This window comes from Martes martes (assembly GCF_963455335.1).
Source record: "Martes martes genome assembly, chromosome: 2".
Taxonomy (NCBI): domain Eukaryota; kingdom Metazoa; phylum Chordata; class Mammalia; order Carnivora; family Mustelidae; genus Martes; species Martes martes.
Genome location: NC_137889.1, coordinates 35437083 through 35460799, shown reverse-complemented (window position 1 = coordinate 35460799; position 23717 = coordinate 35437083). Strand labels below are relative to the sequence as shown.

General features: G+C 33.0%; 1 protein-coding gene across 1 annotated transcript in view; it reads right to left on the bottom strand.

Annotated features, from left to right (window-relative positions):
• Positions 1-23717, bottom strand: part of ADAM2 (ADAM metallopeptidase domain 2) — a gene marked incomplete at both ends in the record, with an annotated part of 147186 nt that overhangs the window by 94606 nt on the left and 28863 nt on the right. The window contains one exon of the mRNA XM_080797335.1: positions 20306-20362. Coding sequence (XP_080653461.1) covers positions 20306-20362 — 57 coding nt within the window. The remainder of the gene's footprint in view (positions 1-20305; positions 20363-23717) is intronic.

The window sequence follows — 23717 nt, the reverse complement described above, 5'->3', positions numbered from 1 at the left end:
ATGTAGTGTTCCATGATTCATTGTTTGCATAGAACACCCAGTACTCCATTCAATATGTGCCCTCCTTAATACCCATCATTGGACTAACCTATCCCCCAACCTCATTCCCCTCTAAAATCCTCAGATTGTTTCTTGGAATCCATAGTCTCTCAGAGTTCATCTACCCCTCTGATTTTCCTCCCTTCATTTTTCTCTTGCCTCTCCCAATGTCCCCAGTGCTATTCCTTATGTTCCACAAATAAGTGAAACCATATGATAATTGTCTTTCTCTACTTGATTTATTTTACTTAGCACTTAGTAATCTCCTCCAGTTCCATCCATGTTGATGCAAATGTTGGGTATTCATCCTTTCTGATGGCAGAGTAATATTCCATTGTATAAATGGACCACATCTTCTTTTTTTTTTTTTAATTTTTTATTTTAATAAACATATAATGTATTTTTATCCCCAGGGGTACAGGTCTGTGAATCATCTGGTTTACACATTTCACAGCACTCATCATAGCCCATACCCTCCCCAATGTCCATTTCCCCACCACCCTCTCCCGTCCCCCTTCCCCCCCGCAACCCTCAGTCTGTTTCTTGAGATTGAGTCTTTTATGGTTTGTCTCCCTCCCAATCCCATCTTTTCATTTTTTCTTTTCCTACCTCCCCCCAAACCCCCCCACCTTGCATCTCCCCTTCCTCATATCAAAGAGATCATATGATAGTTATATTTCTCCGATTGACTTATTTCGCTAAGCATGATACCCTCTAGTTCCATCCACGTCGTCGCAAATGGCAAGATTTCATGTCTTTTGATGGCTGCATAGTATTCCATTGTGTATATATACCACATCTTCTTTATCCATTCATCTGTTGATGGACATCTAGGCGCTTTCCACAGTTTGGCTATTGTGGACATTGCTGCTATAAACATTCGGGTGCACGTGCCCCTTCGGAGCACCACGTTTGTATCTTTAGGATATATACCCAGGAGTGCAATTGCTGGGTCGTAGGGTAGCTCTATTTTCAGTTTTTTGAGGAACCTCCACACTGTTTTCCAGAGTGGTTGCACCAGCTTGCATTCCCACCAACAGTGTAGGAGGGTTCCCCTCTCTCCGCATCCTCGCCAGCATCTGTCATTTCTTGACTTGTTAATTTTAGCCATTCTGACTGGTGTGAGGTGGTATCTCATTGTGGTTTTGATTTGTATTTCCCTGATGCCGAGTGATGTGGAGCATTTTTTCATGTGTCTGTTGGCCATCTGGATGTCTTCCTTGCAGAAATGTCTGTTCATGTCCTCTGCCCATTTCTTGACTGGATTATTTGTTCTTTGGGTATTGAGTTTGATAAGCTCTTTATAGATTTTGGATACGAGCCCTTTATCTGATATGTCGTTTGCAAATATCTTCTCCCATTCTGTCAGTTGTCTTTTGGTTTTGTTTACTGTTTCCTTTGCTGTGCAAAAGCTTTTAATCTTGATGAAATCCCAATAGTTCATTTTTGCCCTTGCTTCTGTTGCCTTTGGCGATGTTCCTAGGAAGAAGTTGCTGCGGTTGAGGTCAAAGAGGTTGCTGCCTGCATTGTCCTCAAGGATTTTGATAGATTCCTTTCGCACATTGAGGTCCTTCATCCACTTTGAGTCTATTTTCGTGTGTGGTGTAAGGAAATAGTCCAATTTCATTTTTCTGCATGTGGCTGTCCAATTTTCCCAGCACCATTTGTTGAAGAGGCTGTCTTTTTTCCATTGGATATTCTTTCCTGCTTTGTCGAAGATTAGTTGACCATAGAGTTGAGGGTCTATTTCTGGGCTCTCTATTCTGTTCCATTGATCTATATGTCTGTTTTTGTGCCAGTACCATACTGTCTTGATGATGACAGCTTTGTAATAGAGCTTGAAGTCTGGAATTGTGATGCCACCAACTTTGGCTTTCTTTTTCAATATTCCTTTGGCTATTCGAGGTCTTTTCTGGTTCCATATAAATTTTAGGATTATTTGTTCTATTTCTTTAAAAAAAATGGATGGGATTTTGATAGGGATTGCATTAAATGTGTAGATTGCTTTAGGTAGAATAGACATTTTCACAATATTTGTTCTTCCAATCCATGAGCATGGAATATTTTTCCATTTCTTTGTGTCTTCCTCAATTTCTTTCATGAGTACTTTATAGTTTTCTGAGTATAGATTCTTTGCCTCTTTGGTTAGATTTATTCCTAGGTATCTTATGGTTTTGGGTACGATTGTAAATGGGACTGACTCCTCAATTTCTCTTTCTTCTGTCTTGTTGTTAGTGTAAAGAAATGCGACTGATTTCTGTGCATTGACTTTATATCCTGACACTTTACTGAATTCCTGTATAAGTTCTAGCAGTTTTGGAGTGGAACCTTTTGGGTTTTCCACATATAGTATCATATCATCTGCAAAGAGTGATAGTTTGACTTCTTCTTTGCCGATTTGGATGCCTTTAATTTCTTTTTGTTGTCTGATTGCTGAGGCTAGGACTTCTAGTACTATATTGAACAGCAGTGGTGATAACGGACATCCCTGCCGTGTTCCTGACCTTAGCGGAAAAGCTTTCAGTTTTTCTCCATTGAGAATGATATTTGCGGTGGGTTTTTCATAGATGGCTTTGATAATATTGAGGTATGTGCCTTCTATCCCTACACTTTGAAGAGTTTTAATCAGGAAGGGATGCTGCACTTTGTCAAATGCTTTTTCAGCATCTATTGAGAGTATCATATGGTTCTTACTCTTTCTTTTATTAATGTATTGTATCACATTGATGGATTTGCGGATGTTGAACCAACCTTGCAGCCCTGGAATAAATCCCACTTGGTCGTGGTGAATAATCCTTTTAATGTACTGTTGGATCCTATTGGCCAGTATTTTGGTGAGAATTTTTGCATCTGTGTTCATCAAGGATATTGGTCTGTAATTCTCTTTTTTGGTGGGATCCTTGTCTGGTTTTGGGATCAAGGTGATGCTGGCCTCATAGAATGAGTTTGGAAGTTTTCCTTCCATTTCTATTTTTTGGAACAGTTTCAGGAGAATAGGAATTAATTCTTCTTTAAATGTTTGGTAGAATTCCCCTGGGAAGCCGTCTGGTCCTGGACTTTTGTTTGTTTGGAGATTTTTGATGACTGTTTCAATCTCCTTACTGGTTATGGGTCTGTTCAGGTTATCTATTTCTTCCTGGTTCAGTTGTGGTAGTTTATACATCTCTAGAAATGTATCCATTTCTTCCAGGTTGTCAAATTTGTTGCCATAGAGTTGCTCGTAGTATGTTCTTATAATTGTTTGTATTTCTTTGGTGTTGGTTGTGATCTCTCCTCTTTCATTCATGATTTTATTTATTTGCGTCCTTTCTCTTTTCTTTTTGATAAGTCTGGCCAGGGGCTTATCAATCTTATTAATTCTTTCAAAGAACCAGCTCCTAGTTTTGTTGATTTGTTCTATTGTTTTTTTAGTTTCTATTTCATTGATTTCTGCTCTGATCTTTATGATTTCTCTTCTCCTGCTGGGTTTAGGCTTTCTTTGTTGTTCTCTCTCCAGCTCCTTTAGGTGTAGGGTTAGGTTGTGTATTTGAGACCTTTCTTATTTCTTGAGAAAGGCTTGCACTGCTATATATTTTCCTCTCAGGACTGCCTTTGTTGTATCCCACAGATTTTGAACTGTTGTGTTTTCATTATCATTTGTTTCCATGAATTTTTTCAATTCTTCTTTAATTTCCTGGTTGACCCATTCATTTTTTAGAAGGATGCTGTTTAGTCTCCATGTATTTGCGTTCTTTCCAAATTTCCTCTTGTGATTGAGTTCGAGCTTCAGAGCATTGTGGACCACATCTTCTTTATCCATTTGTCTGGTGAAGGGCATCTCGGCTCCTTCCACAGTTTGGCTATTGTGGACATTGCTGCTGTGAACATTGGGGTGCATGTGGCCCTTATTTTCATCACTACATCTGTATCTTTGTGGTAAATACCCAGTAATGCAAAAGCTAGGTCATAGGGTAGCTCTTTTTTAACTTTTTGAGGAACCTCCACACTGTTTTCCAAAATGGCTGCACCAGCTTGCATTCTCACCAACAGTATAAGAGGGTTACCTTTTCCCACCACCTCTCCAACATTTGTTGTTTCTTGCCTTGTCAACTTTTTGCCATTCAAACGGATGTAAGGTGGTATCTCAATGTGATTTTGATTTGAATGTCCTTGATAGTTAATGATGTTAAACATTTTTTCATGTGTGTGTTAGCCATTTGTATGTCTTCTTTGGAGAGCTGTCTGTTCATCTCTTCTGCCCATTTTTTAACTTGATTATTTGTTTTTTGGGTGTTGAGTTTGAGAAGATCTTTATATATCTTGGATACCAGCCCTTTATCTGTAGTGTCACTTGCAAATATCTTCTCCCATTCTGAGGGTTGCCTCTTTGTTTTATTGACTATTTCCTTTGCTGTTCAGAAGCTTTTTATCTTGATGAAGTCCCAAAAGTTCATTTTCACTTTTCTTTCCCTTGCCTTTGTAGATGGGTCATGGAAGAAGTTGCTGTGGCTCATGTCAAAGAGGTTACCGCTTATGTTCTCCTCTAGGATTTTGATGGATTCCTGTCTCACATTGAGGTCTTTCATGCATTTAGAGTTTATCTTTGTGTATGGTATAAGAGAATGGTTGAGTTTCATTCTTTTGCATGTGGCTGTCCAATTTTCCCAGCATCATTTATTGAAGAGACTATCTATTTTCCATGGCATATTCTTCCCTGATTTGTCAAAGATTAGTTGACCATAGAGTTGAGGGTCCATTTCTGGGGTCTCTATTCTGTTCAATTGATCTATGTGTCTGTTTTTGTGCTAGTACCATGCTGTCTTGGTGATCACAGATTTGTAATATAGCTTGAAATCAGCCAATATGTCATCCCCAGGCTTGTTTTTCTTTTTCAACATTTCCTTGGTGATTCAGGGTCTTTTCTGGTTCCTTACAAATTTTAGGATTGTTTGTTCCAGAACTTTGAAAAATACCATTGGCAATCTTATTGGGATGGTGTTGAAAGTGTAGATTTCTCTAGGCAGCATAGACATTTTAACAATATTTATTCTTCTGATCCATAAGCATGGAATATTTTTCCATCTTTTTGTGTCTTCTTCAATTTCTTTCAGAAGTGTTCTGTAGTTTCTAGAGTATAGATCTTAACTTCTTTGGTTAGGTTTATTCCAAGATGTCTTATGGTTTTTGGTGCTATTGTAAATGGAATCAATACAAATTAATCCTAAACCATGCACAAGAAGAGAAATAATTAAGATTAGAGCAGAGATCAATGAATTAGAAACCAGAAATACAGTAGAACAGATCAATGAAACTAGAAGCTGTTTTTTTGAAAGAATAATATCAATAAACCACTAACCAGACATATCCTAAAGAAAAGAGAAAGGACCCAAATTAACAAAATTATGAATGAAAGGGGAGAGACCACAACTAACACCAAGGAAATATATATAGAAACAATTATTAGATATTATAATCAACAACTATATGCCAATAAATTAAGAAACCTGGAAGAAATGGATGCCTTCCTGGAAATCTATAGACTACTATGACTGAAACAAGAAGAAACTGATAACATGAATAGACAAATAACCAGTAATGAGATTGAAGCAATGATCAAAAACCTCCCCCAAAACGAGTTCAGGGCCTAATGGATTCCCCGGAGAATTCTACCAAACATTTAAAGAAGAAATAATACCTATTCTCCTGAAGCTGTTTCATAAAATAAAAACGGAAAGAAAACTCATTCTATGAGGCCAACATTACCTTGATCCCAAAACCAGGCAAAGACCCCATCAAAAAGGAGAATTTTTTCAGATAATATTCCTGATGATTATGGTGACCAAAACTCTTAACAAGCTCTTAGCTAATAGGATCCAACAGTACATTAAAAGGATTATCCATCATGACCAGGTAGGATTTATCCCTGGGATACAAAAAGTGGTTCAACACTCATAAATCAATCAGTGTGATAAAACACATTGCTAAGAGAAGTGACAAAAACCATATGGTCCTCTCAATTGGTGCAGAAAAAGCATTTGACAAAATACAGCATCCTTTTCTGAGAATAGGGATAAAGCCCACAGTGAATATCATTCTCACTGGGGAAAAGCTGAGAGCCTTCCCCTTAAGATCAGGAACACAACAAGGATGTCCATTCTCACCACTATTGTTCAACATAGTACCAGAAGTCCTAGCAACAACAATCAGAAAAAACAAAGAAATAAAAGGTATTCAGATTGACAAAGAAGAAGCCAAACTCTCTCTCTTCACAGAGGACATGATATTTTATGTGGAAAACCCAAAAGACTCCATCCCCAAACTACTAGAACTCATACAGCAATTCAGTAATGTGGTAGGATACAAAATCAATGCACAGGAATCAGTTGCTTCCCTACACACTAAAAATGTAATGTAGAAAGAGAAATTAGGGAACTAGGAGCTTTTAAAACAGTTTAGAAAGTAGCTCTCAGATTTTGGCAGGTCAGAATCACCTGGAAAATGAGTAAAGAATACAGAGACCTAGATTTATTGAAGTACAGCAGGATCTGGGTGTCTGATTTTATCACCAAGTTTCCTTAGTGATTCTTTTTTTTTTTTAAGATTTTATTTAATTTGACAGACAGAGATCACAGGTAGGCAGAGAAGCAGGCAGAGAGAGAGGAGGAAGCAGGCTCCCCGCTGAGCAGAGAGCCCGATGCGGGGCTCAATCCCAGGACCCTGGGATCATGACCCGAGCCAAAGGCAGAGGCTTTAACCCACTGAGCCACCCAGGTGCCCCTCCTTAGTGATTCTTATTCATACCAAAGTTTGAAAATGACTAGATTATAATGTGATTATCAATTATTTAAAGCTTAGAGAAAATGCAGATATGAGATCATAAATTCCTGAATTTTTAATCAACTTTCAGGCTTCTTCTGTGGTAATTGATCTATTTAATAAAACTATAAAACATCTGTACTCATTAATATGAATGCAAATTTTATAAATGTTAGTCAGTAAATTCCAGCAATGTATCATAAGAACAAAATGTGAAGATAAGGTAGTTGATTTCCCGTAAATTCATGTTCAACATCAATAAAATATGTATCATTGCATTACATCAACAAATAAAACCTGCATGGTTGATATAATAAATTTGAGAAAGAATTCTATAAAATTCACCAGCAATTCCTAATAACATGTCAAAACATTGGAATCAAGTGAAATCACTCAGATGTGATAAAGACTAAACACAGCAACAATGGCAAAAATCAACAACAAAAAACTAATAATAAATATCATTCTAAGTGGAAAAACTATTTCAATTAAAATGAGGAGCTTATCTATTATTCTCTTCATTATTTAACATGGTCAGGGAAGTTTTTGTGAATGCAAAAGCACAGGAAAATAAAATAACTATGGCACACATTTGTGTAGAAGAAATAAAACTCCATCTTTGAATTTATGATGCATTTTATACTAGAAAACACATGAGACTCCAGCAAAATTACTACAATTATGAGAATATGGTAAGATTGCTAGAGATAGGAGATATTTATAAAATTAATGATTTTTTTTCATTTTATATAAAAAATTCATTTGCAATACTGAAAAATTAAATCATTTTACTTAAGAATAAATTTTAAAAAGGCAATATCTATAGAAGAAAACTACAGTAATCTTATTAAAAGACATAAAATCAGTCTAATCACAAGAGTACACATTATTTTTGGATAAGGAGACTTTCTATCATAAGTTTGTTAATCACTCTAAGTTAGTATTAAATTTTAATTAGAGTTCTCCATTTTGGGACTGAGGATTAAGAAAATGATCTTAAGTTTTATACATAAGAAAAAGAACCAAGAGAGAAAATATGTTAAAGTATGAGAAAAAACAGGATGAGATTTGCCTTGCTAGATATTATACCATAAAGCCACTGTAATTGTCGCTATGATGTTAGTTTATGAATGGAAAAATATTAATAGGACACAAAATAGAGAAATCAAAATGTATCCCAATCACATGTGAGACTTTCATATTTAAGAAATAGTGCTTACAGAACCAGCTATTCATCTGAAAGAAAACAAAAGTAGACCCCCATCTCGGGTCATAGTTTATCTTATACCATATATAAAAATAGATCCCAAGTGAATTAGAGTTAAATGCAGACAAATCTAGAAAACTACATAAAAAGTATAGGCATTATTGATACCCTCCTAAATAAAATTGCAAAGCTGAAAATTGTATAGGAATAGGAAGACATATTTAAATAAATGCAAATCAAAGTTTTCTGATACAAAAAATCCACAAATGAAGTTAATTACCAAAGTCAGCATTTTGATAATATTTTATTTCAGACAATAAAAATGTGAATATTTTTAATATTCAAAGATTTCTTATAACAAGGCAAACAAATAAAACATAAGAAAAGGCATAAATTATCAATTCAGAGAAAAGCTAATACCAGTGACCACTAAATATTAAATGATTTTTAAATTAATTCTCAAGGAAATAGAAATTAAAATCACATTTAGATAAAATTTAATGTGCACTAACAAAAATTAAAGAGAAATATAAAATTGATGATTACTAGGTATGAAAGGAACTTTATATTTTCAGTTTTAACTTGGTTATGTGAAAAAATTTACAATCTTTGTGAAGCAATGGATGATATCAATTAAAATTAAACAACATAAATCTTTTGAGCCATCATCCCTATTCCCGGTGACCTTTCTCATAGGAGTTAAATGCCCAAGATGGAAGTGCTCATGAATAAGGATAATTCATAAGCATTATTTATGGTGAAAAACAAAACAAAGAAAGAGAAAAGAAAAGAAAAAGAAAAAAGAAAGGAAAAGAAAAGAAAACTGGAAATAAAGTGAATACTCACCAAAAAGGGAATAAATGAATCCATTACAGTACATGCATACCATGAAGCACTATTCAGACCTCAAAAAGAATGAGTTAAATACTCAGTTGACTTGAATAAACTCCCATACACAAAAAAATATTTAAAAATTAAAATAATCCAAGATCCTTGCATGGCTCCGTCAGTCTAGTGGCTGCCTTAAGCTCAGAGTGCTGGGATTGAGTCCCACATTGGGCTCCTTGCTCAGCAGAGAGACTGCTTCTCCCTCTGCCTGCCCCTCTCTCTGCTTGTGCTCTCTCTTGTTTTTTTTCTCTCTGACAAATAAATAAAATCTTTAAAAAGGTTAAATAATCCAAGAAAATATCTGAGGCTGCCAGACTTGATAAAGGGAAAAGAAGAGAAGAACTAAATATATATTGTTTACAGAAGACATACTACATTTTATTTTCAAAGATACAAATAACTTGAAAATAAAAGTACTGAAAGAGAATAATATGCAAACAACAAAAAGAGAACTGACATGTCCATGAAGAAGATATAAAACTGTAAATACATCTAAAAACAGAGTCTGGGGAAGGAGTTAATATGGTAGAGGAGTAGGGGTCCCTAATTCATCTGGTCCCTGGAGTGCATTCTGAACACCTATGAAATCAATGGGAGATCTGAGAAAAGAATTGCTGCAGTTCTGCAAATAGAAAAGTGATCCACTTTTTGCAAGGTAGGAGGTGCAGAGGAGATGTGAATATGGGGCCATGGAGGGGAGGAAGCACTTAAGCAGGCTACCAGAAAGTATTAAAAACATATAAGCATCAGTGCAAAATGGGAGCATTAAGAAATCTGCCAACTTGGGAACATCCCTGGCTCAAAGGTGCTCAGGTTGTGAAGTGGGGCCAAGTGGACAGCGTGGTCTCAAGATCCTCATGGTCACAAAAAGAATGGTGGCGCCTGACTGTGGCAGAGTTCCCAAGCATCAGAGAAAGGAAGCCAGCTGAAAGCAGCAAGTCTAGGTGCCACCTTTCTGCTCAGTGTTGCCATAAACCAAGTACCACTGTATGGTGGGGTGACACTTCTCTGGGCAGGGGCCCAGCAAAAGGCAGAAGTTCAATGAGAACACCCCCTTCCCCAGGAGGAATGGCTCCAGTCCACACTGGAGGAGCCCAAAATTTGGAGACTGGAAACTGGGTCATGTGCTTAAAATAAAAACACTCAGTCACAGGCTGGGCGAACACAGAGTTAGGATGGAAACCAGGGAGACAAGAGTGATTGCTTTTCTGTGAGGGCTCACTAAAGAGTTGGGGGCATGAACTTTCAGCTCTAGGGCTAAAGATAGGGGTGCTGTCATTTTCATCCCCTCCATTGGTGCTGAAAGTCTTCAGGTAGCAAAACACCACCAAGAAGTGCAATCTGGAGCCACTTACACTGAGCCCATCCCCTAGCAAGGGAGGCACAATTCCACCCATGCAAGGATATCTGAAAATTAGTGCAACGGGCCCCTCCTACAGAAGACCAGCAAGAACAACAGACTAACACCAAGTAAACCAATCATACAGAACTACAAAACTTTAGCTCTTGGAGAAAACAGTATATAGCATTTGTGGCATTTTTATTGTCCTTTATTATTATTCTTTAGTCTTTCAGGTTTTTTTCCCAGCTGTTTTCTTATTTTTTCAATTTTTTAAAATTCCTTTTTAATTTTTATGTATACATTTTTTATTTAATTTATATATATAAATATTTATATATTTGGTTTTCTTCCATTGTATTTTAATTTTGTGTGTGTGTGTGTGTGTATATATACACTCACACACACGCATATATATGTATATATATATAAAATAGAAATAGAAATAGAAAGGAAAACATTTATATATATATAAATATATTTATATTTATATAAATATTTATATAAATATATTTATTTATATATATAAAATATATTTATATATTTATATATTTATATATGAATTTGTATATATATATTTATATATATTTATTTATATTTATAAATATTTATATAAATATAATAAATATTATTAAATAATAAATAATAATAATAAATAATAATTTAATAATAATAATTTAATAATTTATAATTTAATTTAATAATTTAATAATAATAAATAAATATTTATATGAATATAAATATTTATATTTATATTTATTTATATATATTTATTTATATATATAAATATATATATATTATATATATTTATATATATATAAATGTTTTCCTTTCTATTTTCCTTTCTATTTTCCTTTCTATTTTATATATATATAAATATATATATTTATATTATATATATATAATATATATTATATTTATATTTATATTTATATAAATATTTATATAAATATATTTATTTATATATATATTATATATATTAAATATATTTATATATTTATATATTTATATAAATATATATATATAAATATATATTATATATTATAATATATATATTATAATATAATATAAATATATATAATATATATATAAATATATTTATATATATATAAATGTTTTCCTTTCTATTTCGGGATCTAGTTTCCTTTAACAAATAGACCAAAATACACCCAGGATCTAGTTTATTGTTTTGTCCTGTTTTACTTATTGTTTGATTTTTTTTCTTCTTTTGTTTTGTTTTTGTTTTCTTCCAGTTTGATTTCTTTGTATTTTTCTGGTGTTGTTGTTGCTATTTTTGTCTTTTCTCTCTCTTTCACTAATTCTTTCTAGACACAATGATGAAACGGAGAAACTCACCCCAAAAGAAAGAATAGGAGGCAGCACTCACTGCCAGGGATTTAACCAGCATGAATATGTCAGAATTAGAATTCAAAACAATAAGTATAAAGATACTAGCTGGGCCTGGGGGGAAAAAAAAAAACACAGAGGACAGTAGAGAATCCCCTACTATAGAAGTAGAAGCAATAAAATCTAATCACGTCAAATTCAAAATGGTATTACTGAGATGCAATAAAAAATGGAGGCTCTATCTGCTAGAATAAAGAAAGTAGATGAGATAGTCAATGCTATAGAAGACAAAATGATGGAGAATAAGGAAACTGAGAAAAAAAAAAAGAAAAACAACTACTGGATCATGAAGGCAGATTTTGAGAAATCAGTGATACCATAACACAAAATAATATTTGAATAATTAGGGGTCCCAGAAGAGGAGGAGAAAGATAGAGGTGCAGAGGTTTATTTGAACAAATTAGAGCTGAGAACATCCCTAATCTGTGGAAATAAGCAGGCACTCAAGACCAGGAAGCATAGAGAATGCCCTCAAAGTCAATAAAAATAAGTCAACATCTCAACATATTATATTGGAGCTTGCAAATTTCAGAGACAAAGAGAAAATCCTGAAAGCAGCTTGGGACAAAATGCCATAACCTACAAGGCAGAAACAAGGCCGACAGCCAGAAAGGACTGGCATGACATATTCAACGTGCTAAATGGGAAAAATATGCAGCCAAGAATACTTTATCCAGCAAGGCTGTTATTTAGAATGGAAGGAGAGATAAAGAGTTCCAGGTCACATAGAAACTAAAAGAATTTGTGATCCCTAAACCAGCCCTCCAAGAAATATTCAAATGGATCCTTTGAGCAAAGTAACAAAGACCAGAAGGGAAAAGACAATCTACAGAAATAGTGACTTTACAGGTAACACAATAGCACTAAAGTCATATCTTTAAATAATTACTCTGAATGTAAACGGACTAAATGCTCCAATCAAAAGACATAGGGTATCATATTGGACTAAAAAACAAGACCCAGTGATATGCTGTCTACAAGAGACTCATTTTGGACCCAAAGACACCTCCAGATTGAAAGTGAGGGGGTGGAGAACCATTTATCATGTTAACAGACATCAAAAGAAAGCTGGGGTAGCAATCCTTACATCATACAAACTAGATTTTAAATCAAAGACTGTAATAAGAGATGAGAAGGACACCATATTATAATAAAGAGGTCTAGCCTACATGAAGATCTAACAGTTGCAAATATTTATGTTCCTAACTGGGAAATAGTCAATTAAATAAAGCAATTAGTAACAAAAACTTAAAGAAATTCATTTGTAACACTACAATAATACCAAGGAATTTTAACACCCCACTCACAGCAATGGATAGATCATCTAAGCAGAAGAGCAAGAAGGAAACAAAGGCTTTGAATAACACACTGGACCAAATGGACTTCACAGATATATTCAGAGGATTTCATCCTAAAGCAACAGAATATACATTCTTCTAGACAATACATGGAACAGTCTCCAGAATGCAGCACATACTGGGCCACAAATCAGGGCTCAACTGGTACCAAAAGCTTGAGATTACTCCATGAATATTTTCAGACCACAATGCTTTAAAACTTAAACTCAGGGACACCTGGATGGCTAAGTCGTTCAGTGTCTGCCTTCAGATCAGGTCATGATCCCAAGGTCCTGTTTCAAGCCCCACACCGGGGTCCCTGTTCAGCAGAAAGTCTGCCTCTCCCTTTCCCAGTCCTCCTGCTTGCGTTCCCTCTCTTGCTGTCTCTCTCTCTGTCAAGTAAATGAATAAAATTTAAAAAAGAAAAAAAAGCTTAAACTCAATCACAAAAGAAAATTTGGAAGGAAAACAAATACATGGAGGTTAAAGAGCATCCTACTAAAGAATGAATGGGTTAACCAGATAATTGAAGAATTTAAAAAATACATGTAAACAAATTAAAATGAAACCACAGAATTTCAGAACATTTAGGATACAGCAAAGGCAGTCCTAATAGAAAAGTATATAGCAATAGAGGCTACTCTCAAGAAACAAGAAAAGTTTCAAATACACAATCTAATCTTACACCTAAAGGGACTGGAAAAAGGAGAGCAAATAAAGCCTACATCCAGCAGGAGAAGAGAAATAATAAAGATTAGAGCAGAAATCAATGATATAGAAATTAAAAAAAAAAACAGTAGAATAGATCAACAAAACAAGGAGCTTGTTCATTGAAAGAATAAGCTAGATAAACCCCATCTCAATAGATGCAGAAAAAAATTGACAAAATAGAGCATCATTTTTTGATAAAAACTTCCTGCAATGTAGGGATAGAGGGAACATACCTATATCATAAAAGCCATATATGAAAAATCCACAGCAAATATCACCCTCAATGGGGAAAAAACTGAGAGTTTTTCCCCTAAACTCAGGAACATAACAGGGATATTTACTCTCACCACTCTTGTTCAACATAGTACTAGAAGTTCTAGCTTCAGTGATCAAAGAACAAAAGAAATAAAAGCATCCAAATCAGCAAAGAAGTCAAACTTTCACCCTTTGCATGATACTCTATGTTGACAACTTACAAGACTCCATCTCCAAATTGCTAGAACTCATATAGGAATTCAGCAAAGTGGCAAGATATAAAATCAATGCACAGAAATCAGTTGCATTTCTATACACCAAGAATGAAGCAGAAGAAAGAGAAATCAAGGAATGGGTTCCATTCACAATTGCACCAATACCATAAGATACCTAGGAATAAAGCAAACCAAAGAGGTAAAAGTACTTTGAAAACTCTCCAACACTTATGAAAGTAATTGAAGAAGACAAAAAGAAATGGGAAAACATTCCATGCTCATGGATTGGAAGAACAAATATTGTTAAAATGTGTATATTACCTAAAACAATCCACACTTTCAAAGCCAGAGCAGTAATGTTTATATGAGACACACTGAACTTTAAAACAAAGACTGTAACAAGAGATGCTATATAATTATAAAGGGGACAATCCAACAATATTTATGCCTCCAACATGGGAGCACTCAAATACATAAGAATTAAAAACAAACATAAAGGAATTCATTGATAATAATAATAATATGGGACTTTAACACATTACTTATATCTATAGACAGATCATCTAAACAGAAAATAAAGAAACAATGGCTTTGAATGGCACATTGGAACAGATAGACTTAACAGATACATTCAGAACATTTAATTCTAAAACAGAATATAAATTCTTTTCAAGTGCACATGGAATAATCTCAAGAATAGATCATATATTAGATCTCAAATCAGGCCTCAAAAAATACAAAAAGACTGAAATCATGCCGTACTACATTTTCTGCCCACAATGCTATGAAATTTGGAGTTGATCAAAATATAAAATTTGGAAAGATCATAAACACATGAAGGTTAAACACCATGCTACTAAAACAACGAATGGTTCAATGAAGAAACCAAGTAAGAAATTTAAAAAAAATACATGGAAACAAATGAAACAAAACAGTCCAAACCTTTGGGATGCAGCAAAAGCATTTCTAAGAGGGAAGTATATAGAAATACAGGCCTATTCCAAGAAACAAGAAAAATCTCAAATAAACAACCTAAATTATTACACCCAAAGAAGCTAGAGACTATAACAAATGAAGACTAATCCACCAGAAGGAAGAAAATAGTAAAGGTTAGAACAGAAATAAAAAATATAAAAACAAACAAAAAAACCCAAAAACCTCAAAACCAAACCAAACCAAAACAAAACAAAAACACAATAGACTAGATCAATGAAACCAGGAATTGGTTCTTTGAAAAAATAAATAAAATTGATAAACCTCTAGCCAGGTTTATTAAAAGAGAGAGAGGAAGAAATAAAAATTAAATAAATAAATTCACAAATGAGAAGAAAAATAACAATCACTACAGAAATATAATTATAGGAGATATTATGAAAAAGTATATGCCAAAAAAAGTATATGCCAACAAACCGGACAACCTGAAAGAAATGAATAAATTCCTAGAAACATATAGATTATGAAAACAGAAATAGGTGAAATAGAAAACTTGGAAAGACCAATAACCAGTAAAGAAATTGAATCAGTAATCCAAGAAATCCCCCAAAAAAACCCACAGAAGTCTAGGACCAGATAGCTTCACAGGCAAATTCCACCAAACGTTTAAAGAAGAGTTAAGGGGCACCTGGGTGGCTCAGTCAGTTAAGCCTCTGCCTTTGGGTCAGGTCATGATCTCAGGGTCCTGGTCTCAGGGTCCTGGGATCAAGCCGCACATCAGGGCTAAGCAGAGAGCCCGCTTCCCCCCTTCTCTCTGCCTACTTGTGATCTCTCTCTCTCTCTCTCTGTAAAATAAATACATAAAATATTTTAAAAATAAAAAATTAAGAAGAATTAATACCTATTTTTCTCAAAATACTCCAAAAAATATAAGAGGAAGGCAAACTCTCAAAGTCATTCTGAGGCCAGCATTAACCAATACAAAAGCCAGATAAAGGCTCCACTAAAAAAAGAGAACTACAGGCCAATATCACTGAAAAACATAGATCCAAAAATTCTTAATAAAATTATAGCTAACTGAATCCAACAATACATTAAAAAAAATCACTCACCAATCAAGTGATATTTATTCATGGGTTGCAAGGGTGCTCCAATATGGACAAATCAATGTGACACACCACATTAATAAAAGAAAGGATAAAAACCATACAATTATTTCAATAGATTCAGAAAAAGTATCTGAAAAGTACATCCATTCATGATACAAACCCTCGACATAGTAAGTTTAGAGGAACATACCTCATCATAATCAAGAGAATTTATGAAAAACTCTTAGCTAACATCATCTTCAGTGGACAAAACTGAAAGCTTTTCCTTTATGGTCAGGAACAAAACAGGGATGTCCACTGTTATTTAAGATAGTACTAGAAGTCCTAACTACAGCAATCAGACAACAAAAAGAAATGAAATTCATTTATATTGGCAAGGAAGAAGTCAAACTTTCACTATTTGTATATGACATGACATTCTATATGGAAAAACCTAGAAGATTCCACCAAAAAATTGCTAAAAACTGATCCATGAATTTAATAAAGTCACAGGATACAAAATTAACATAAAAAAATTTGTTGCATTCCTATACACCAATAATGACACAGAAAAAGGAGAAATTAAGGAATCAATGCCATTTACAATTGCACCAACAATCGTAAGACACCTAAGAATAAACCTAACCAAAAAGTTGAAAGACTTGTACTCTGAAAATTGTAAAATAACTAATAAAAGAAACTAAAAAGAAATGGAAAGGTGTTCCATGCTCATGGATTGAAATAACAAATATTGTTAAAATGTCCATAGTACCCAAATTAATTTACACATGTAATGTAATCTCTGTCAAAATACCAATATAATTTTTCACAGAAATAGAACAAACAATCCAAAAATTCGTATGGAACCACAATACATCTTTCATAACTAAAACAATCGTGAAAAAGGAGATCAAAGCTGAAGCATCATAATCATAACTTCAAGTTGTGTTACAAAGCTGTAGTGATCAAAACAGTATAGTACTGGCACAGAAATAGACAAATAGACCAGTAGAACAGAATAGGAAACTCAGAAATGGACTCACAACTACATGGTCAATTAATCTTTGACAAAGCAGGAAAGAATATCCAATGGAAAAAAAGGTTTTCTCTTCAACAAATCATATTGGGAAAACAGGATAGCAACATGCAAATAATGAAGCTGGATCACTTTCTTACACTATATACAAAGATAAATTCAAAGTGGATGAAAGACCTTAATGTGAGACCTGAAGCCATAAAAATACTTTGGGCAGTAACCTCTCTATTGACCACAGCAACTTTTTTCTGGATATAATATGCTGAGGCAAGAAAAACAAACTATCAAGACTTCATCAAGATAAAAAGTTTCTGCACAGCAAAGGAAAAAATTAGAAAAACTAAAAGGCAGCCTACAGAATAGGAAAAGATATTAGCAAATGACATATCTGAAAAGATTAGTACACAAAAAGAATGTATAAAACTGAACACCAAAAAAATGAAGAATCTGATTTTAAAAAGGGAGAAAGACATAAACATTTTCCCAAGAAGATGCACAGATGGTCAACACACATGGATGCCCAACATCACTCATGGTCAGGGGAATACAAATCAAAACTGCAATGAGTCATAACCTCACACCTATCAAAATGGCTAAAATCAACAACACTAAAACTAGCTATTGGTGAGGATTTGGACACAAGGGAACCTTCTTGCACTGTTGGTGGAAATGCAAAGTAGTGCATCATTCTGGAAAACAGCATGGAGTTTCCTCAAAAAGTTAAAAATGAAAATACCCTACAACCAGCAGCTGCACCAGTAGGTATTTACCCAAAGTACACAAAAATACTAATCCTAAGGGATGCATAAACTCCAGTGTTCATAGCAGCATTATCTACAATAGCTGAAATATGGAAATAGCTATAGCCATTGACTAATGAATGGATAAAGAAGAAATAGTATATATACAAAATGGAATATTACTTAGCCATAAAAAAGAATTAAGTCTTGCCATTTGCAGTGACATGGATGGAGCTAAGAGCATTATGCTAATACCATATGATGCCACTCATGTGTGGAATTTACAAAATAAATGAGCAAAGGTTGGGGGAAGGTTAAAAAACAGACAAGTTCTTAACTATAGACTATAGAACAAACTACAAACTGATGGTACCAGAGGAGAGGTAGATGGAAAGATGGGTGAAATAGGTGATGAGGATTAAGGAAGGTACTTGTGATGAGGACCAGGTGTTGTATGGAAGTGCTGAATCACTATATTTTACACCTGAAACTAATATACTGTTTCTTAACTAACTGGAATTTAATTAAAAACCTCATAAAAAGATAACATAAAATATGTTAACAGCTAAGAGAAAAGAAAGAACTAAGGAAAATCAGGAAAAGGAATATATACATGAACAAAATGAGAATAATAACAGACATAGAAATTATAAAAAGAAATGAAACAAATTCTGGAGTGGCATTATACAATAAATGAATTAAAAATTCATTAGAAGGGTTCAACAGTAGATTTGAAGAGACATAGGAAAGAAACAGTAGGTAGGATAATTGAAATTACTGAGTCTGACCATGAAAGACTGTAGACCCCAAGTAACAATCTGGGGGTTTCAGAGGGGAGGAGGGAGGTGGGTAGGGGGTAATAGGGTGATGGATATTGGGGAGAGTATGTGCTGTGATGAGCACTGGTTGTTATACTCAACTAATGAATCCCCGAACACTGCATCAAGGACTAATTATGTACTATGCAGTGGCTAACTAAACATAAATAAGTAAATAAATAAATAAATAAATAAATAAATGCATGAATAAATAAAATAAAAATAATAAAAAAATTACTGAGCCTAAGGACGAGAGAGAGAAAAAAAGAATTATGAGACACTATTGTGTGTAAAAATATGTGAATTATGGAAGTCCCTGATAGAGAATTTTTAAAAAACAATGGCCAAAACCTTCCCAAATTTGATGAAACATGTGAACATATAAATCCTGGAAGCTCAAAAACTGTAAGAGGCATAAATCCAAAGAGAACCATACCAAGACACATTATAATCAAAGGCATTATAATCAAACTATCAAAGCTAAATACAAATATAGAATATTTAAAGCAGCAAGAGAGAAGTAATGATAAGATTATCAGTCAATTTTTCACCAGAAACCTCAGAGTTCAGGGACACCTGGCTCAGTCAATTAAACATCTGACTCTTGATTTCAGCTCAGATCCTGGTCTCAGGATTGTGAGATGGAGTCCTACATCAGACTCTCTGTTGAATGTGGAGTCTGCTTCAGATTATTTGCCCTTCCCCCATTCTTTCTTTCAAAAAAAAAAAAATTGAAAAAAGAAAAAAAGAAACCTCCGAGGCCAGAAGACAATGGGATGATATATTTAAAGCGTTAAATGCAGAATGATGCAGTCACTTTAGAAGAAATTCTAGAAGTTTCTAATGAAATGAAAAGAACTCTTACATTATGATCTAGCAATAATACTCCTTGGTATCTTCCCAAAGGAGTCAGAAGTTAAATCCACACAAAAACCTGCATATGGATGTTTTTAGCAGTTTGGTTCACAATTTTCCAAACCTGGAAACAACCAAGATATGCTTCAGTAGTTAAGTGTATAAATAAATTGTAGTATATCCAGATAATAGAATTTCATTCAGTGCTGAAAAGAAATGACCTATTAAGCCATGAAAAGGCATGGAATAAAGTTAAAAACATATTACTAAGGTAAATAAAACTGTTTGTAATAGCTACATACTGTATATTTCAATTACATGACATTCTGAAGAAGACAAAACTATGGAGACAGTAAAAAGTTCAAGTATTCCTGAGCATTAAGAGGATGGGAAGGACAAATAAAAATTACTAAGAAACCATTCTAAAGGTAGCAGTTGTTTTAATCTACATTATTTATATAAGGCTAAGAACAAATTTATAGAGATTTGATTTCCAATTTACTACTGATATTAATAATTTAAAATACATTAAAGCAAAAATGGTCATTTATTGTCATTTGTTAAAAATTTATTCCAACTTTTTTATAACCCTTCATTGTTAATATAAATGGACATAAAACAAACAAATTAAAATATACTTACCAAATTTTTTTCAACTACAACATGCATTTCTATATACTGAGAGAACTCTGAAAGTGGCTGAAAAAAATCCACAAATTTTATATCAAAATTGAAATATTACTTGTTTTAATATATATCAGTTTCATGAATTCAGTGTTGCAAAATACAATTTTATATATAAAAAAGAATTAGATAACTTAACCAAAACTTGCTATCACTGAATCATTTTCAGAAATTTTGCATTTGTCACTTCTTTTGCACTTGATCAAATATTTAATTTATTAAAAAAAAAACTTTCTTGTACTTCCATTGTCCATATTCTCATTTGTATTGGGCTATTTGTATTATTTTCTCTAAGGAAACTTTTCCATTGACTTTCCATTACAAGATGATGTTTAATTAGCTTAAAAATTCTATTAAACTGTAACAGTATGTGGTCCTAATAGTTTTTTCTATACCCCAAAATAGTGAAGACATAGCTCTGAGTCTAGAAGAGTGGGATTTCATTTGAAAGATAAACTTAATATTTGTATAATTTGCCTCAGAAAAATGTCAGCAAATTAATTTTTTTTAAAAAAGGAAAATGTTATCCAACAGAGAATCAAAATGACAAACTTTGTTAAACCATACCATAGATATCTCAAGATGTATATTCTGGATTTCACGTGATCCACCTTGATCATAGTGGTTAAATTAGGCACAAATGTGAAGCCTAATGGTATTTGAAATCTGGCTTATCATTTATGTGACTTAGAGTGTTTCCCAAAAATTAGGATAAAGTAATAATTGTTAGTTACTATTAATAAAATTACTTCTATTCATCATTACTTTTTGGTGAAGGAGGAAGGCACTGGAGAAAACATAATATAAGACAGTCTTTGTAAGTACTTAAACAATGTATGTGTGGAAAACTCCAAATATTTTGTTACTAAAATAGCATACATCTACATGTACTGGAAAATATTTGGAAGCAGAAAAGGATCATCAAATTTCAGAAACTGAGGAAAATTTTATCAAGTTTATTTTAGTGTCTACATGTTTTCTTCTTTAAACTGATATTTAATCCCTTAAAAGTTCAAAACCATTCCATTTTAGGTGAACTGTTTTCCCTAACACATAGAAAGGACAATTAAAGAGGGAACAACAAATCTGGGGTTTAGTGCAGAAGAAAAGAGTAATGATTTTAGTAACTTAAAGGAAAAAGTTGAGAAAGTTCAGAAAAACAAATTTAGGGATCATTGATTACTCATTCCCTGCCCCCTCACTTTAAAATTCTCTTTCTTGGCCCAAGTTTTGGAGATTTGAGTGTTTTATTTTAAAAATTCTGATGAAATCCCTTTATGGTCTAACTGGTTTGTTATCATTTCTTCCAAAGTTAAGTACCAAATGCTGCAAAATAGTTTTGTTTATAGGACTCTATCCTTTAATTAAAGTCCCTAAACAATTAAGTAACACTACCTTACTGGACAATAAAAATAAACATTTAAATTAATTGAGAGAAATAATATATTAATGGATTGAGGGATTCAAATTTATTTCTTTGTTTTAATGAACATAAGTGTTGTCTAGCATTCCCTGAAGTAATTTTGACCTTTGAGATGAGGATTGTTTAATATTTAGTTAATAACAATTTATTTTCTCATTTAATGAACAGTATGCTTCTATGCAGAAAAAAATACACTGTCCATTCTAGCCAAATAAAAGCTTAAGACAAAGGTGCATAAAATAATTTGAGAAATTGTGTGTGTTGGAAACGTGAGCAGATATTTGATTTTGAAAGACCTCTAAAACTATCTTATTTAGTAAGAGAAAGTAACCATATACAGAGACAAGTTGTTTATATATCTGTTATGTAAAGATGACTCCTATTGCAGGGAAATTTGCTTTAATCAAGTAAATACTAAAGAATTGAATCAAAGCAAGAAGATCATGTAATGCTATCAGATGATCCAATTGCAACATGGATAGATTAAAGATTTAAGTTAAAAAATGTAGAAGTCATGGGTTGGAATATTTAGGGACTGAGAAGGGACATAAGATAAGTAGACATGATAGATGATAGATGATAGATGATAGATGATACAGATATAGATAGATCATAGATAGATGATAGATGATGATGATGATAGATGATAGACATATAGGAGATACTCAGATATATAGATGATAGATACAGGTAGATAAATACACAGATTCATAGACATATAGATGATAAATAGATATAGGTAGATAGATAATATGTATTTGTGTATTTTAACATGAGATAACTCTGGGAAAATTTTAGAAAGAGAGTGGGAGATCTGTAAATCACAGTATATAAATCCATGGAAAAATATATGAAAAAACAAATGAAAACCTGAGACATAACATAGGAACTATCAGTATCTAGAATGTGATTGTGTAAGAAAAAGTCAGAAAAAGTAGGATGGAATGAAAAACAGGAGAGTTTTATCAGAGGGTAAAGCGAGTCAAAAATTCCACAGAGTTTTTATTTTATTTCACCAATAACATACTTGATGACAGTAGACTGAATCCTTTCCACCTAAGTTTGGAAAAAGACAAAGATATCTCTTCTTACCTATTCAACATTGTACTTGAGGTGCTAACCAGGGCAATTCAGCAATGAAAAATAAGTGAAAGTTATCTTAATTGCAAAGGAAGAAATAAACTACCTTTATTGAAGATGACATTATCTTATAGATAATGTCATCTTAGAAAACTACATTTCTATGTCATCATAGAAAACTACAAAAAGTTCAATAAGAAACTAATAAATAATTTAAACAAGTTTGCAAGATAGAAAATCAGTACAATGAATTCTGGAACTGAAAAGAAATTTAAAAAAATAAATAAAAATTAAAAAAACAAAGGCATAATAAATAAATAAATAAATGCACTGTAAGTACATCTTAAAAAAAAGAAAATCTGTACATATAAACCAATAATTTTCAAACTCTAATAGTTAGAAACACAACTTTGAAATAAAAATTAAATGTACCTTAATATTTAAATAGAAAATATAGAAATAAATTTCACAAAAGAAGTTGTGACGACAATTTGAAGACTGAACTATATAAAACATTACAAAATGAAATTAAAGAAAACTTTAAAGTAAAAGGCTATTCGATGTTCATGGATAGAAAGAGTTAATATTGTTAAATGTTAAATTTCCCAGAGCAATCTACAAAATCAACATAATCCTATCTGGCTTTTTAAGGGAACTTAAATAAATAAAATTTAAAATTTGTTTGAAAATGAATACTACCCCAAATATCCAAACAATCTCATAATAGGACATCCCTAAAGAGTTTACACTTACTAATTCCAAAACATACTTCAAAGGTATAGTAGTTAAGAAAAAAAAAAGTGAGGTTCTGGCATAAGAATAGACACAAGGATCAATGAAACATAATTGCAAGTACAGAAATAATCC